This window comes from Marmota monax, unplaced genomic scaffold (genome assembly GCF_021218885.2).
Source record: "Marmota monax isolate L192 unplaced genomic scaffold, Marmota_monax_Labrador192_F-V1.1 WCK01_AAM20220418_F8-fsc00014, whole genome shotgun sequence".
Taxonomy (NCBI): Eukaryota; Metazoa; Chordata; class Mammalia; order Rodentia; family Sciuridae; genus Marmota; species Marmota monax.
This window is the reverse complement of record NW_026695222.1, coordinates 15810628-15824611: the sequence shown is the minus strand read 5'-3', so window position 1 is coordinate 15824611 and position 13984 is coordinate 15810628. Positions and strand designations below refer to the sequence as shown.

Genomic DNA, 13984 nt, shown 5'->3' with positions numbered 1-13984 from the left:
AGAATTTATATCTTAATTTGATTTAGAAAAGGTAACGTAACATTTTTGAAACTCAGAGTTGTAGAATAAAATTCCTGTTGTTACATGCTTTCCCAGAAAACCACTTTTTACTCTTACATAGTAGAGACAACCACACATACACACTTGCCTTGGGTTTGCCTGTGGAACCACTGGTATATAGGATGAAGAGTGGGTCCTCAGCATCACACCACTCAGGCTCAAACTCATCCCCTGCCTCTTGCATGAGTTCATGCCACCACAAATCAACCCCTTGATTCCAGGAGATCTGCAGAGACAGGAAGACAGGAATGGGCAGGGAAGGACGGTGAGCAACTCAAGATGGGAGCAGGAGACAGCCCTACCTGGCACCTGGAGGGTTGGGGTGGGACTAGTAGATGAAGGTACAGGAAGGGAAGGAGGGCCCTGCAAAGATAGAATGGGCAAAACAAAAAGAACCACAGGTTTCCTGGGTTCTTCAAGCACCCTGACATCCTTTCTCCACCCCTACCCACCTCTTCCCTCACCAAGCCTCAGGCTGAGGAGGGTCCCTTGGTTGGTTACTTCCCATCCTTCAATTCTCAGCTGAAATGTCACCTTCTTAGCTTTTACCTAAACAGTATCTGACAGATTCCCATCCCATCCCTGCTATTCTTATTAATCACATCATATTTCTTTCTCAAATAACATATATTTCTAGTGATCTTCTTTGTTTACTTGATTATTGTCTCCCTTGACTAGATTCTAGTGACCTCTAGAATGACAGTGGCATGTCTGCCCTTTTTTCACCCCTAGGTCCCCAACACTTAGTAAAGTGCCTGACACTCAAAAGACATTCAGTAAAATTTTTGTTGGATGAATGACTAGCACACACAGCCTGCATACACACATGTACTATGGGACTAGGGCTCATCAGCAGGGATACAGACACCACACAATTTAGAAATGCAAAATCAGTCAGAGTCTGCAAGTGAGGTGGGCACTTGACCCTGTTAGTAGTAAAGAAATCAACAGATCTTGGTCCAAGCACTTTTTCCTTGTATATCCACAGCATATCCACATTAGGAGGTTCTCTCTTGCCTTTACAGCACTGATACCATGTTTTTTTCCCATAGCAATTTCTGCCTGAGGAGACAGGTTCCATTCAGCAGGAAGCCTTGCTTCAGGAAGGTGGAGAAGGACCAAAGTGGATTCTTCCCAGGAGAGGAACATCCCCCTTTTACTTGATTGCCTTTGATAATGTCTTCTGGATCTGTCATCCTGAAAATTCTCTCAAGTCTGAGACTATTGTCCTTTCCTAGCTACAAAACCTTTTTGCAACATCTTTGTGTGTGTGTGTGGGGGGGGGTGGCATTGCTGGGTATAGAACCCAGAGTAGGCAAGTATCCTACCACCACTGAGCTACATGCCTAACCCTATATCACTTTTTTTTGTGTGTGTGTGTGTGTGTGTGCATGCGCGGGGTACTGAGTATTAAACCCATAGGTGCTTTACCACTGAGCCACATTCCCCAGCCCTTTTTATTTTTTATTTCAAAAGATGGTTTCACTAAGTTGCTGAAATTATCCATGAACTTTCAATCTTTCCTCAGCCTTCTGAATTGCTGGGATTACAAGCATGTGCCATGATGCTGAGATATATCACCTCTTTGAACACCAGTTTATTTATTTATTTTACATATTTATTTTTTAGTTTTAGGAGGACACAATATCTTTATTTTATTTTTATTTGGTGCTGAGGATTGAACCCAGTGCCTCATGCATGCTAGGAGAGCATTCTACCACTGAACTATAACCTCATCCCCTAGTTTTTTTAAATCTACTCTTTGCTAGGTAAAATTGGAGTCCCTGGATATATAAAAAAATTATACTGGATTTTAATCCCACTTCTGCTACTTCCTAGCTATGTGCCCTTGAGCAAGTCAGTCTACTTCAAGTTATTCCTTTTTAAATGAGAATAGTCATTTTGGTTTTATAATCTCAAAAAGACTTTGAAAACAGAAGAAAAGGATATTATTTTATAAACATCAAGCTTTGGATTGTTCTGGGGGAAGACTAGTGAATGTCAGAAGGGATAGAGGTTAAGTTCAATGACCACTGGAAGATATACTTACAGGTGTAAGAACATATGAGAACTGTTTGGGATTTGCTTTAGATGTCTCAAAGCCCTTTTATATTCATTGGATTTTTTTTTTAAGTACTTGGGATTGAACCCAGGGCCTCATGCTTGCAGTGTTCTACCACTGAGCTACACCTCCAGCATTTTAAAAAATTTTATTTGTAACAGGCAGGCTCTTGCTAAGTTGCCCATGCTGGCCTCAAACTTATGATCTTCCTGCTTCAGCCTCCCAAGTAGTGGGATTACATGTATGCACCCCCATGGCTTCATTAGATTATTGAATGTTTGATGGTCCTAGATGACAAGTAGTCATGTCAATGTTAAAGAAATGCTCTTACCTGTTAAATTTATTATGTGTATATTTGGTTTAAGAAAAAAATCTCAAAGCAGCAGGGTATAATGGTACACACCTGTAATTCCAACAACTTGGGAAGTGGAGGCCAGAGGATCACAAGTTTGAGGCCAGTCTCAGCAATTCAGTGTCTTGAATTTAAAAGTAAAAAAAGACTGGGGATAGAGCTAAGTGGTAAAGTTCCCCTGGGTTCAAGTCCAAATACAAAAAAAAAAAAAAATCCTGAATTATTAGCCACATACTTTGATAAATCAGAAAATAACTCTCCATCTACTCCTCTTTCTGTACTACCTGCCCCTTACTCTAGAGAATTTGAAGTTCTAGCATACGAACATCATAAGAAGGACAATCCCAGTCCATGTGAGGGTGGCATTAAAAATTTTTAAAAAGGAAAAGAAAGAAAAGAGAGAAGCTGCCTCAGCTATAAAACAAGAATATTTTTGGTGGAAGATCTCTAATTAATGAATTTGTATATATATTGTTATATAATCTTTTCTTTTTTTTTTTTTTGGACTGGGGATTGAGCCCAGGTGTGCTTAACCACTGAACAACATCCCCAGACCTGCTTATTTTTTAATTTAGAGACAGGATCTCACTGAGTTGCTTAGAGCCTCGTTAAGTTGCTGAGGCTGGCTTTGAACTTGAAATCCTCCTGCCTCAGCCTCCTGAGCTGCTGGGATTACAGGTGTGCACCACTGCACTCGACCCAAATCTCTTGAGGTGAGGGTGTTAATGTATTTAAGCAGAACTGTGTCAATATTGATTGGAAAAATGGTGCTGGTCTATCGAACTGTGAATTGTCATAAGGTAAGAAATGGTCAACATTGTGGTTCTGCAATGAGGGTATTCTTATAATTGTGTACAACTGATTCCTTTGTGTGTGTATAAGTATACAGGGAGGAGTGGAGGAGGTGGGGTACTCCAGGCATGGAGTCAATAACGAGCACCAGGAAGCAGGATGAGATCAATTAGTGAAGTAAACTTTGCTTGTAAATTGAGTGTGGGCCTCATAGGCCTATGACTTGGATCCAGGAAAAGATTTGAATTTTCTAAAGTAAAAACTGGGGAGTTGGCCTTTGTCCTTAGGATAGCTTCAGGGAGGGGAGCTGCCAGATATGGAAGACAAATATAAGGAAGTCCATTGGTGATATGGTTGGGGAGGGTACCTGCAAACTGTACCACGCCTTCTGTTGAAGATTGCTTAAGGATGGAGGGGTCTGGAACTCTGCCAAGATTTTTTACAGCTTTTACTGCCACTTTCAGGCCAACAAACCTAGATTTTTTAAATCTATTTTTATGCTCTTTGGTCTTTACCACCAAGAAGTAAAAATCCAGGAGCCTGCAGTTTGAGGCAGAATTACTAGAGTTTATTATTATTATTATTATTCCTTTTAGAAATGCCAGTCTGGGAGCTGGGGTTGTGGCTCAGTGGTAGAGCGCTTCCCTTGTATACGTGAGGCACTAGGTTTGACTCTCAGCACCATATAAGAAAATAAATAAAATAAAATTTTATTTACTTGTTTACAAATAAAATTGTGTCCATCTACAACTAAAAATATACTTTAAAAAAATGCCAGTCTGTCTGCTGTGTTAAGGGAAAGCAGTAACAGCTAACATTTATTAAGTAGTTAACACATTAAGCACCTTACATATATTGACAAAACCCCAGAGAAAGGTACAATTATTATCCTTATTTTGCAGCTGGAGAAACTGAAGCAAGAGATCTTAGCAACTGGTCCAAACTTATACAGTAGCAGAGCCAGAATCTGAACCCAATTTGAACCCAAGTCTGGCTCCAGAGCTTATCCTCTAAACTCCCAAGTTTGTTATCCCTTTCAAAAGAAGGATTTGGGTCCCTTGCTTGAGTTTTAAAAGGAAAGGAGTGTTTCCTAGGAATCAGATCTGTCTCTATCATACTAGTGAGAATAGAGAAGAGGGGCTTATATATCTACTATTAGCATAAGAGATTAATCATAGCGGACTTAGAGTAAGGTAACCTGTGAAGATGGTAAATCTCATGTAGGAATAGTGAGCTTTTTTTTTTTTTTTTTTTTTAGTAAAGACAGACATTTCCTCCCTCCCTCCCTCCCTCCCTCCTTCCTTCCCTCCCTTCCTTCCAGTGGTGATTAAACTTGGGGCCTCAAGCATACTAAGCAAGTACACTACTACTTCTGGGTTACAACCCCAACCCAGGAGATGTTTGCTTTTAAACATGTATTATCATCTCTCTATTACTAATAAGGAAAATGAAACCCAGAGGGGAGGGAAGATTTATTCAATCAAGGTGTATAGCTAAAACTTGGTCTCTGGACTCCAGGCCCACTCTCTTCTCTAAACTAAACTGCTTTGAACACACACTTATAGATCTCCCATCTTAGAACCTCTTGCAGTGTGACTCTTATTCATTTTAGTATTTAATTACATCAAAAAGTTATGTGTAGTTTGTAAATTCCAAAGTAGTATATAAATGTATTTAGGAATCTTCTTTTCTACTGTCGTGTATAATACTTATTTTTTACCAACTTGATAGGGAATTCCCAAGTCAGGATCTGTAACTCCTCTACTGTCTCTCCTGTCTCTGTCCCAGCTAAATACATAGTAAATGCTTTCTGACAGGTTACCTGATTCCCTCTCCCAGGGTCTAAGCACCAGGAGTGAAATGGGATTTGTGTTGCTACCCATCCGAGATCCTTGCACTATACTGGTTGACAGAGGCAACAACAGACATTTGATTTCACAACACTTGTCAGTGACATAGATGTCAAGGATCCCAGGAGCAAAGGAAGAATGTTAGGTCTGGCAGCCACCTCAATGGGACAAACAGGCAAGAAGCAGATGGACATACAGACAAGCACATAGGGAAGTAGTGCCCAAGGCAGTACAGAAGTGTATACCTGGGGCTGGATGCACTTGAATTTCTTTTTCAGCTTATCCTGTTAAGAGCCCATGGAATGGAAAGGCTGATGAGCAAGATGCAAGGATAGAGGAGTGGGAGGGAAGGGTGAGTGTGTTGTAAACTCCTGAATGTCTCAGATTCCCCCCGCCCCTCACTAGTTTCCCCAGTCTCTATTTTCCTAATCCTAATTCCAGCCTCTCTCTCTATATATATACATATAGAATCCTTAACACTGATTGGACTCTTGAATTTCCCTAAACTAAACTAGGGCCACTCTAGCCTCAAAACCACTCAGAGAGGGAAAAGAAAAGACAACTCAGGGTCCTTTGAGTTACTGAATCTAAGTAACCTTCTGTCCTTTTGGATCCCAGAACTTTCATTACTTATGCCCACACCTGGAGGCCACCATTGATTTTTCTACTGCACCGGTCAGAAGAACTGGATTCAAAACTAAGGAGCCATCCTAAGGGCTGGACCCTGGGCAGGTATCCCCTAGTCTATAAAGATAGCCCACTCTAAGTCACAGCCCAGTCAAGATGACTACATACAATCACTCAAGTTGGCATATTTCCCCAGTCCTTAGTTTCCCCTGTGCCAATCAAGATATCCCAACCAGCACAAGAAGTCTCCTGCATAACTTTTCATGCTAAGTCCCTGAGGTCCAAGGGCCTCTCCATTCATATTTAAGGTCAAAGTCACCTGTTCCCAGCCAACCCTGCAAAAGACAGCATTCCTATGATGTCTCCCAGATCCTTAGCATTATGATGAAGAAAAGAAAACATCAGACACTTCTTGGGCAGGAAAAGGGAAGAAATCTGAGCCCAGAGAGGGTACAGCAGTGCCAGACTCACCTGGATATCTGGGCATGGCCTCTTAACTGGGGGAGACTGGCTGGGGGAGTCACCCGTGCCCAGCTCTGCCCGCCCTAGGTGCTTGACCACAATGCAGCATCTCACTGGGAAACCCCTAGAGGAAAGAAAAGCCTGAAGTGGTAGCCCAACTGGCTTAAAAGAGAAGTTGACAAGACTTCCCCATGTCCATTTAGGGTAGAGGGGGCCAGGAAAGCTGGCACTGGGGAAAGGCTCAATCAATCCAGGGCAGTAGCCAGTAGGTCAGCACACTTACTTTTCCCGACACTTTTCCAGGGACTCGTCGGCCAGCTCCTTCAGGTTCACAAGCTTTTCCCCCCTGTAGAAGGCATCTTTGGAGAGCAACAAACATTCCAGGCCTTAGTAGGCACTATACTCCCCAGTGGGCACAATGTACTTAGGGCCTTTCCTGAGTGGGCCTCTTGACTCGCTCTTCCAGCTGATTTGGGCTGACAGAAGGTCAGCTGAGGTGAGGACAGGAGAGGAAAGGCAGGCCAGTGCCCACCTTCCATTCTGAGCAGCTCCGAACCAACAAGCTTATTAAAGACCAAGACTCTAGTGTGGGGGGTTCTGGAGAAGGAGTGAGAAAATTAGTCACCTGTAGTGATGAGAAGGCTGCAACTGGAATCCAGGATCCGTTCACTTAGAGACTCTGCAGAGAAGCCTGCAAACTAGGGAAGGAAAGAAAAACTGAGGGAGAGAGGGAGGTCCCAGAGATTGAGTGAACAAGGAAAGAAGTTGCTCATGAAACACTTAGGATCTCTAAGCCAGGGTCCTGAATAACTGAGTTGGACCTATGACACAAACACTCTAAGCTCCTTAGTTTGTTATTTACAATCTTCTGTTATCCAGGCCCAACCTACTTCTTCAGAGCCCTGTCCCCCTCTATAACCCCTTTTCACTAGCCCAAACTCCTACCACAATGGAGTGCAAAGCTCCCAGGCGGGCACATGCCAGCATGGCCACCACGAGCTCCAAGATCATGGGCATGTAGATGGCCACTCGGTCACCCTTCTGAATGCCTGCAGGTAAAAAACACAGAATATGGACCATGGACCCTTCCTGATGCTACTTGCTCCTTCCCATCCAGCTGTGCCCCTCCCCACCCCAGCTGACTTTTCAGCTCCTCTAATACCAGAGTCTTTCCATTCTTTGTCTTCTCCCACAAATTCTCAGATATCCCAAGGTCAGGCCTTTCGGTCCCTTTCCCACACCCCCACACTCACCCTGTTTACGGAGAACATTGCTGAACTGACACACTTGGACCAGAAGTTCACGGTATGTGATCTGGGTGGTTTCCCCTGGCTCATTGCCCTCCCTGAGGTACACCAGAAAGAATAAGTGATTAGGGGTACAACTTCATCCTCAAACAAGAGACAGGAACAGTCATAAAATCTATCTAGCAATAGCAAGACCTGGGACTATCCTGTGGGAATAAGCCATCTGCCATCACATCTGAGCTGACTGGACAGATATTCTGGCTTTTAAAAATACTTTGTTTTGTGTGTGTATGTCATTGAAAAGTACACATCTATCTCTGGATCTCATTTTTTATGTTTATAAAAATGGGGTGATGGTCACTTCTCTTGCATTCTTGGAATATGTTAAGAAGAAATAATATCACACATGTGTATTTTCCTAATGAGGCTCAAGGCTGCATTGGTATTATTCAAAATATGGTCTCCAGATCACTTGCAGCCCTGTTACCTGAGGAATTTGTTAAAACTAGATTCCTAGGCCCAAACTCAAACCTACTGAATCAAAACCACAGAGTCCAAAAATGTGCTTCTTTGTTACAAGCTGGTACAAAGAATCAGTGGGTAATTCTAATGTCCATAAAGTTTGGAAATCATCACCGTTGGGCTAGGGATATTACTCGGTGGTAGAATGATTGCCTAGCATGCATGAGGCCCTGGGTTCAAACACTGCAAAACACACAAACAACACAAATAAAGCAAAAAGTTTTCCCTCAGTATTTGTTCCAATTTGATTATTTATTTGTTTGTTTATTTATTTATTTATTTTTGGCGTTGGGAATTGAACCCAAGGGTGCTTAACCACTGAGCCACATCCACAACCCTTTATATTTTTTATTTTGAGACAGGTATCACTAAGTTGCTTAGAGCCTTGCTAAATTGCTGAGATTGGCCTTGAATTTGCAATCCTCCTGTCTCAGCCTCCTGAGCCACTGGAATGACAAGCATGCACCACAAGTCCAGTAATTTGATGATTTTTAATATAAATAATACATACAAGTGGAACTGCATAAAAAAATACATAAGGATAAATGTCCCTCCCATCTCTATCTCCCAATCACCTTGCCTACCGGCAACCACTGCTACTAATATTTTGTGTGTCTTTTCAAAGACAATCAATTTGCAGTTAGGGCCACACCTAGTAGGATATAGGGCCTAGGGTAACTCAAGTATTATGTAGTGACTATAATAATTACTTTGGAAGAAGTCACATTGTTAGCATCTTTCATAAGATCCTTGGAATAGCACAAAATTGGGCTGGGGTTGTAGGTCAGTGGTAGAGTTCTTGTCTTGCATGCGTGAGGCCCAGGGTTTGATCCCCAGCACCACATAAAAATAAACAAATAAAAATTAAAATTAAAAAAAAGGAATAGTGCAAAATTCAAAAACTGAATTTTATTGTTGCGGTGGTGGTGCTAGGAATGGAACCCAAGGCCTCATGTGTGACAGGCAAGCACTCTACCACTAAGCCACATTCCCAGCACTAAAAATTGAATATTAAAAAAATTGATTTTTAAAAGGTATAAACACCTCACAGTCTCTAACTAAGTACAGGAAAACAGTGGTAGGAAGAGCTGCTTTATTCAAGAGAGAAGCCTATTATACAAGCATGTATTTATATATCTATGTTTATATATACTCATTTTTATACACAAATGATAGCATACAATGCACACTATTCTGTCTTGTTTTTAAAACTCAGTATCATATATATCAATAAACTACACAAAACTTAACTGTACACTTAGTCATTTTGCTTTTAAAATTTTAATAATGTATATTGGTATCATTCTCTATCAAGACTAAAAGAACTATTTCATTCTCTTTGTCAATTGTACATACAATAATTTATTTAACAATAAAGGCTTCAATGAATATCTTCATATATAAATTACCTACAACTATATCTATAGGATGAATTACTAAAAGTGGAATTGTTGGGCATTTTAAATATTGATAAATTTAGGAGACAAGCACATTCAGTAGGAGGGCCAAAGAATGCTTCTCCCTGGGGAGGTGATATTTTGGCTAAGACCTGAATAATAAGAAGTAGGTTGAGCCTAACTATTATGTATAACTATAAAGCGAAGGAGGAGGAGGAAGGGGGGGAGGAGGAGGGGAGGAGGAGGAGGAGGAGGAGGAGGAGGAGGAGGAGGAGGAGATAGCCATATTATAATTCTTTTTTCTTAAGAATTTTTTTTCACAATACCTTTTTTCTATTGATTTATTTTTATATGGTGCTGAGGATCAAACCCAGGGCCTCACATATGCTAGGCAAGCGCTCTACCACAGCCCCAGCCCACCATATTAATTCTTGAGAAGTGTATTCCAAGCAGAGAGAGAGCATCAAATGGAAAGGCACTAAGACCTATTCAAAGACCAATAGGAAGTCAGTATGGCTGGAGTACAATGAACAAGAGGTTGGGTAAGAATGAGAGCTAGGGCTGGGGTTGTGGCTCAGTGATAGAGCGCTTGCCTAGCATGTGTGAGGCACTGGGTTCAATTCTCAGCACCACATATAAATAAATAAAGGACCATCAACAACTAATGAAATATTTATAAAAAAAGAATTCATATTTTTAAAAAAAGAATGAGAGCTAGACAACAGCCAAATCATGCAGGACCTTGTAGGCAATAGTAAGAAGTTTGAATTTTATTCTACATGGTTTCTTTCTGGTTTCCCTTATACACAAAGCTCAATCCCACTTCCATACTTTTGATCAAGTCATTGCCTCAATTAAGAATGTTCCTTGTCCTCCTTCACAGCACCATGTAGCTCTCCCTCAGCACTACAGGCCTTTGCATCCCCTCTCCTTCTACCCAGAATTCTTATGAAGGAGGAAACTGAAACCTAGAGAGACATAGTAAATGGCCAAGGTCACATAATAATAAGTGGAAGAGCCAAGAATAGATTCTCAGGTCTTCTGATTTCATATCAGGACTCTCTTCCTCATAGTGTGAAGGACAGGGACTGGCAGGGAAGCCAAATCTTTTCTTACTGACAGAGGTTACACAGAATATTATCAGCCTCTTTCCAGCTTCTAGCTTGATGAGTCAGTTACTATCCTCTCCTTGGCTTTAACCCTCCCGGGGCTAAGAGAAGCCAAGCACAGAGAGCTTACTAAAGTGAGAAGGAACAAGGAGAGAGGGAGCTGGCAAATGGCCCTGAATGCCAGAGGCAGGAAAGCATTTCCTTGATTGGCCCACTTACCAATGTTATAGGAACGTTAGAACATCTCCAGTTACAGTTGAATGCTGACATATATATATCCTTGTGCATATGTCCCCATGTGTATACCTATACCACCTCACCCATGTGTACTTACTAACAAAAAAACACATATACTGATACATAAACATTCTAGGCACAAAAGCAGTCTATCTGTACACATGGGCACAAATAAACATAAGTATATATATTCAGAACTCAAACATGGGCCATCTGCAAGCACCACATTTACATACCCACTATTTTTTCATGAAACTTTACATTATTTAAAATTATCTCATTTATTTTATTTGTATATTATCCATGTCTTTCACTGGAGCTTATGTCCTTCATAAGCTCCATGATAGCAGAGACCTTATCTGGCTTATTCACTGCTACCTCCTAGCCACTAGAATACAGCCTGGTAACAGAAGGTAAACAAGAATATATAAGCACAACTTTACAAGTACAGCTTACTTGAAATCACTTCTAGTCATGCATGTGTGCGTACACACACATAGTGTATGTGTCTCTCCCTGGCCATGGACTCAAGTTCTACATTATTGATCTAGGCACCTTACTCATTCCAGTGTCTTCTTTCTCTGACATATACACCAGGCTGGGGCCTCTAGCTGGTTGGAAGAAAGGAGGGGACAAAGTACTAGCATACCACAAGATCCTAAGCCCTCTAGGAAGTCAGAGCTCTTTACAGAGCATCCACTTTTATCTCCTAACTCTGAGAGTCAAGGAGATTATGAGTTTTTCCTGGGGTCACTGGGTAGGTTGTAAAAGAGCAGGGATAAGGACTTAAAAGTCCAAGCCTCTTTCCTTCACATTGTGAGTTACATGCTCAAAAATTAACAGGGTCCAGGCAGGTATTGTAAATGAGGAAAGTAGATCACATGAAAGAAAATCTTTGATAAAGACAAAATATTATTCCCTTTCCTCTTTTCTTACTTTCTTTCTTTTTTCTTTTCTTTTTTAATTCCCCAGCCCCACTTCTTTAGTCCTCTTAACTTTTCTTTAAGAAAACAACAACAGGGCTGGGGTTGTAGCTCACCGGTAGAGTGCTGGCCAAGCATGTGTGAGGCCCTGGGTTCGATCCTCAGCACCACATAAAAATAAATAAATAAAGATATTGAGTCCAACTACAACTAAATATATATATATATATATATATATATATATATATATATATATATATATAAATAAAATAAAACAGCAACTGCAGTAGAGGGCTCACCCACCGTCCAGTAGGCCCTGGGTTCATAACCCAGCCCCTCAAGGGCAGAGCAGGGCAAAATGGCAAAGTATACTTTACTAGCTGGATATGGTTGTGCACCCTGAAGTCATAGCTACTTAGGAGGCTGAGGCAGGAGGATTGTAAGTTTGAAGCCATCCCAGGCAACTTAGGGAAATCCTGTCTTAAAATAAGAAATAAAAAGTGCTAGAGTTTAGCTCAGTGGTAGTGCACTTGCTAGCATGTACAAGGCCCTGGTTTCCAACCCCAGTACTAGAAAAAGAGAGAAAGAGAACACAGCAATATATGTACGATAACAGTTAGCCTTAGTTTGTGGGGAAACATTAGCAAGGGGCAGCAACTAGAAAATTGGAGAATGCATGCTCTAGCAAAAAAGAAGGCGTTGGGCTGGGGTTGTAGCTCAATGGTAAACCACTTGCCTACCACATATGGGGTGCTGAGTCTGATCCTCAGCACCACATAAAAAATAAATTAAAAAGTATTTCATCCATCTACAACTAAGAAAGAAAGAAAGACGCATCTAGTACCTGATTTTGTCCACTGGCTCAATTGCCAATTTTTTCAAAATTTCAAGACATTCCTAATATCTATTTTTGTTAAAACTTCTGAATTTTTAAGTGTTGACAACAAAATTTTAAAACTTTTAAATGCTGTAGCACAAACAAAACTATTAATGAATGCCTAATGGACTACTGATTGGGAACCTTTGCTATAAACCAGATCACTTACCCTTTATCTAGAGGCCACAGGGTTAATGGGACAACCCAAGGTTCACAATCACTAGGTCCTTCTCATGTCCTTCCTCCAAGGAATCTTCTCCAGGGAGCTCTTTCTAACTACCTCATCCTCATATTCTCCGAATTTACTTTAATATATTATTGATTCAAAATATATTTAGAAGTAGACAACTTCTTTTCACATTTATTTCTACTGTCCCAGTCCAATATCACCATTAGTTGTCAGATTGTATCATTACTCCACTCAAAATGCTCAGATTGCTTTCCATTTAATTTTAAGTAAAAGTCAAAGTCCTTATAACAGCTCACTAGTTCCTACATGATCTAGTCCTTTTCTATTTTCATATATTATCGTTCTCTCTTCCTCTCCTCCCTCTGCTCCAGCCACATGGCCTCCCTAGTGTTTGGTAAAAATACCACAACACACTTAACCTCAGAGGGTTTGTCCTCCACTTGGAGCATTCTTCCTCTAGAGAGCCACATAATTTATTCTCTTTGAATCATTGTTCAAATGTTGGTTTCTCAGTGAGGTCATCTTTGACTATTCCATAAAAGAGTACCTGGCCCCCTTAGCCTCAGGTATCCAAGTTAACATCTTCCATGAAGTCTTTCTTAGTTTTCCTTTACCCCCACCTACCTGGAAGCTGAAATTTCTCTCTTCTTCCCAAGGTCCTTTATGTCACTTTCCTTGTGATTTATTTTTTCACCTTGTATTACACCTTGGGCTCTTGGAATAGAGATCATGTCTTCTTCTCTGTCTCCTCCAAGCACAACTAGCACAATAGATACTCAAGGGTCATGGTCAAATCATTGAAAGACTGATAATTGATTAGTGACAAGAAATATTGATATTCCCCTCTTTATATGAGAAAGATAGTCATTGAACTAAAGATTCTAATTCCCTACAACTACAAGCAAGGCACAAAATGGGAGTAAAGAGCTAAGAGAAAATAGGTGGGAGGGTTGGTAGAGAGCAGTTGTCTAGCATGCATGAGGCCCTAGGTTCAATTCCCAGGAAAAACAAAAGAAAAAAATAAAGATAGAGGGGAAAACTGAGTTCTCCATAGATAGATTCGAGGGGAGAGTCTACTGGCAAGTTAGGTCTTCCAGAGCAAGTCAAACCTGCTATGGGAGGAAGTCAAACCTGCTATGGGAGGAGCAACCAACTGAGATTTCAAGGAAAAGAAAAGATATTGTGTGGGAAGCCATACTCGCAAGTGATTTAAGTTACCTCCCTGGCTGGGTGAGAGGCGCTTAGACAACTGTGTCAGAGCCTTCCCCACCCTGTCC

The 13984-nt window shown here is 41.0% G+C and overlaps 2 protein-coding genes across 3 annotated transcripts in view; one reads left to right on the top strand and one right to left on the bottom strand.

Moving 5' to 3' along the window:
• Positions 1 to 1319, top strand: part of Gss (glutathione synthetase) — a 38650-nt gene extending 37331 nt beyond the window's left edge. Inside the window, exon 13 of the mRNA XM_046433730.2 lies at positions 1113 to 1319. Coding sequence (XP_046289686.1) covers positions 1113 to 1224 — 112 coding nt within the window. The 3' untranslated portion in view covers positions 1225 to 1319. The remainder of the gene's footprint in view (positions 1 to 1112) is intronic.
• The window catches only part of Acss2 (acyl-CoA synthetase short chain family member 2), a 48464-nt gene that overhangs the window by 7793 nt on the left and 26687 nt on the right, over positions 1 to 13984 (bottom strand). Inside the window, exons 3-9 of one of the 2 annotated variants that reach the window (XM_046433727.2) lie at positions 7459 to 7550; positions 7151 to 7254; positions 6831 to 6903; positions 6489 to 6564; positions 6215 to 6329; positions 5362 to 5400; positions 149 to 286 (exon numbers count right to left, since the gene is read on the bottom strand). In XM_046433727.2, the coding sequence (XP_046289683.1) occupies positions 149 to 286; positions 5362 to 5400; positions 6215 to 6329; positions 6489 to 6564; positions 6831 to 6903; positions 7151 to 7254; positions 7459 to 7550 (637 nt within the window). The remainder of the gene's footprint in view (positions 1 to 148; positions 287 to 5361; positions 5401 to 6214; positions 6330 to 6488; positions 6565 to 6830; positions 6904 to 7150; positions 7255 to 7458; positions 7551 to 13984) is intronic. The other variant, XM_046433728.2, reaches the window with a different exon arrangement.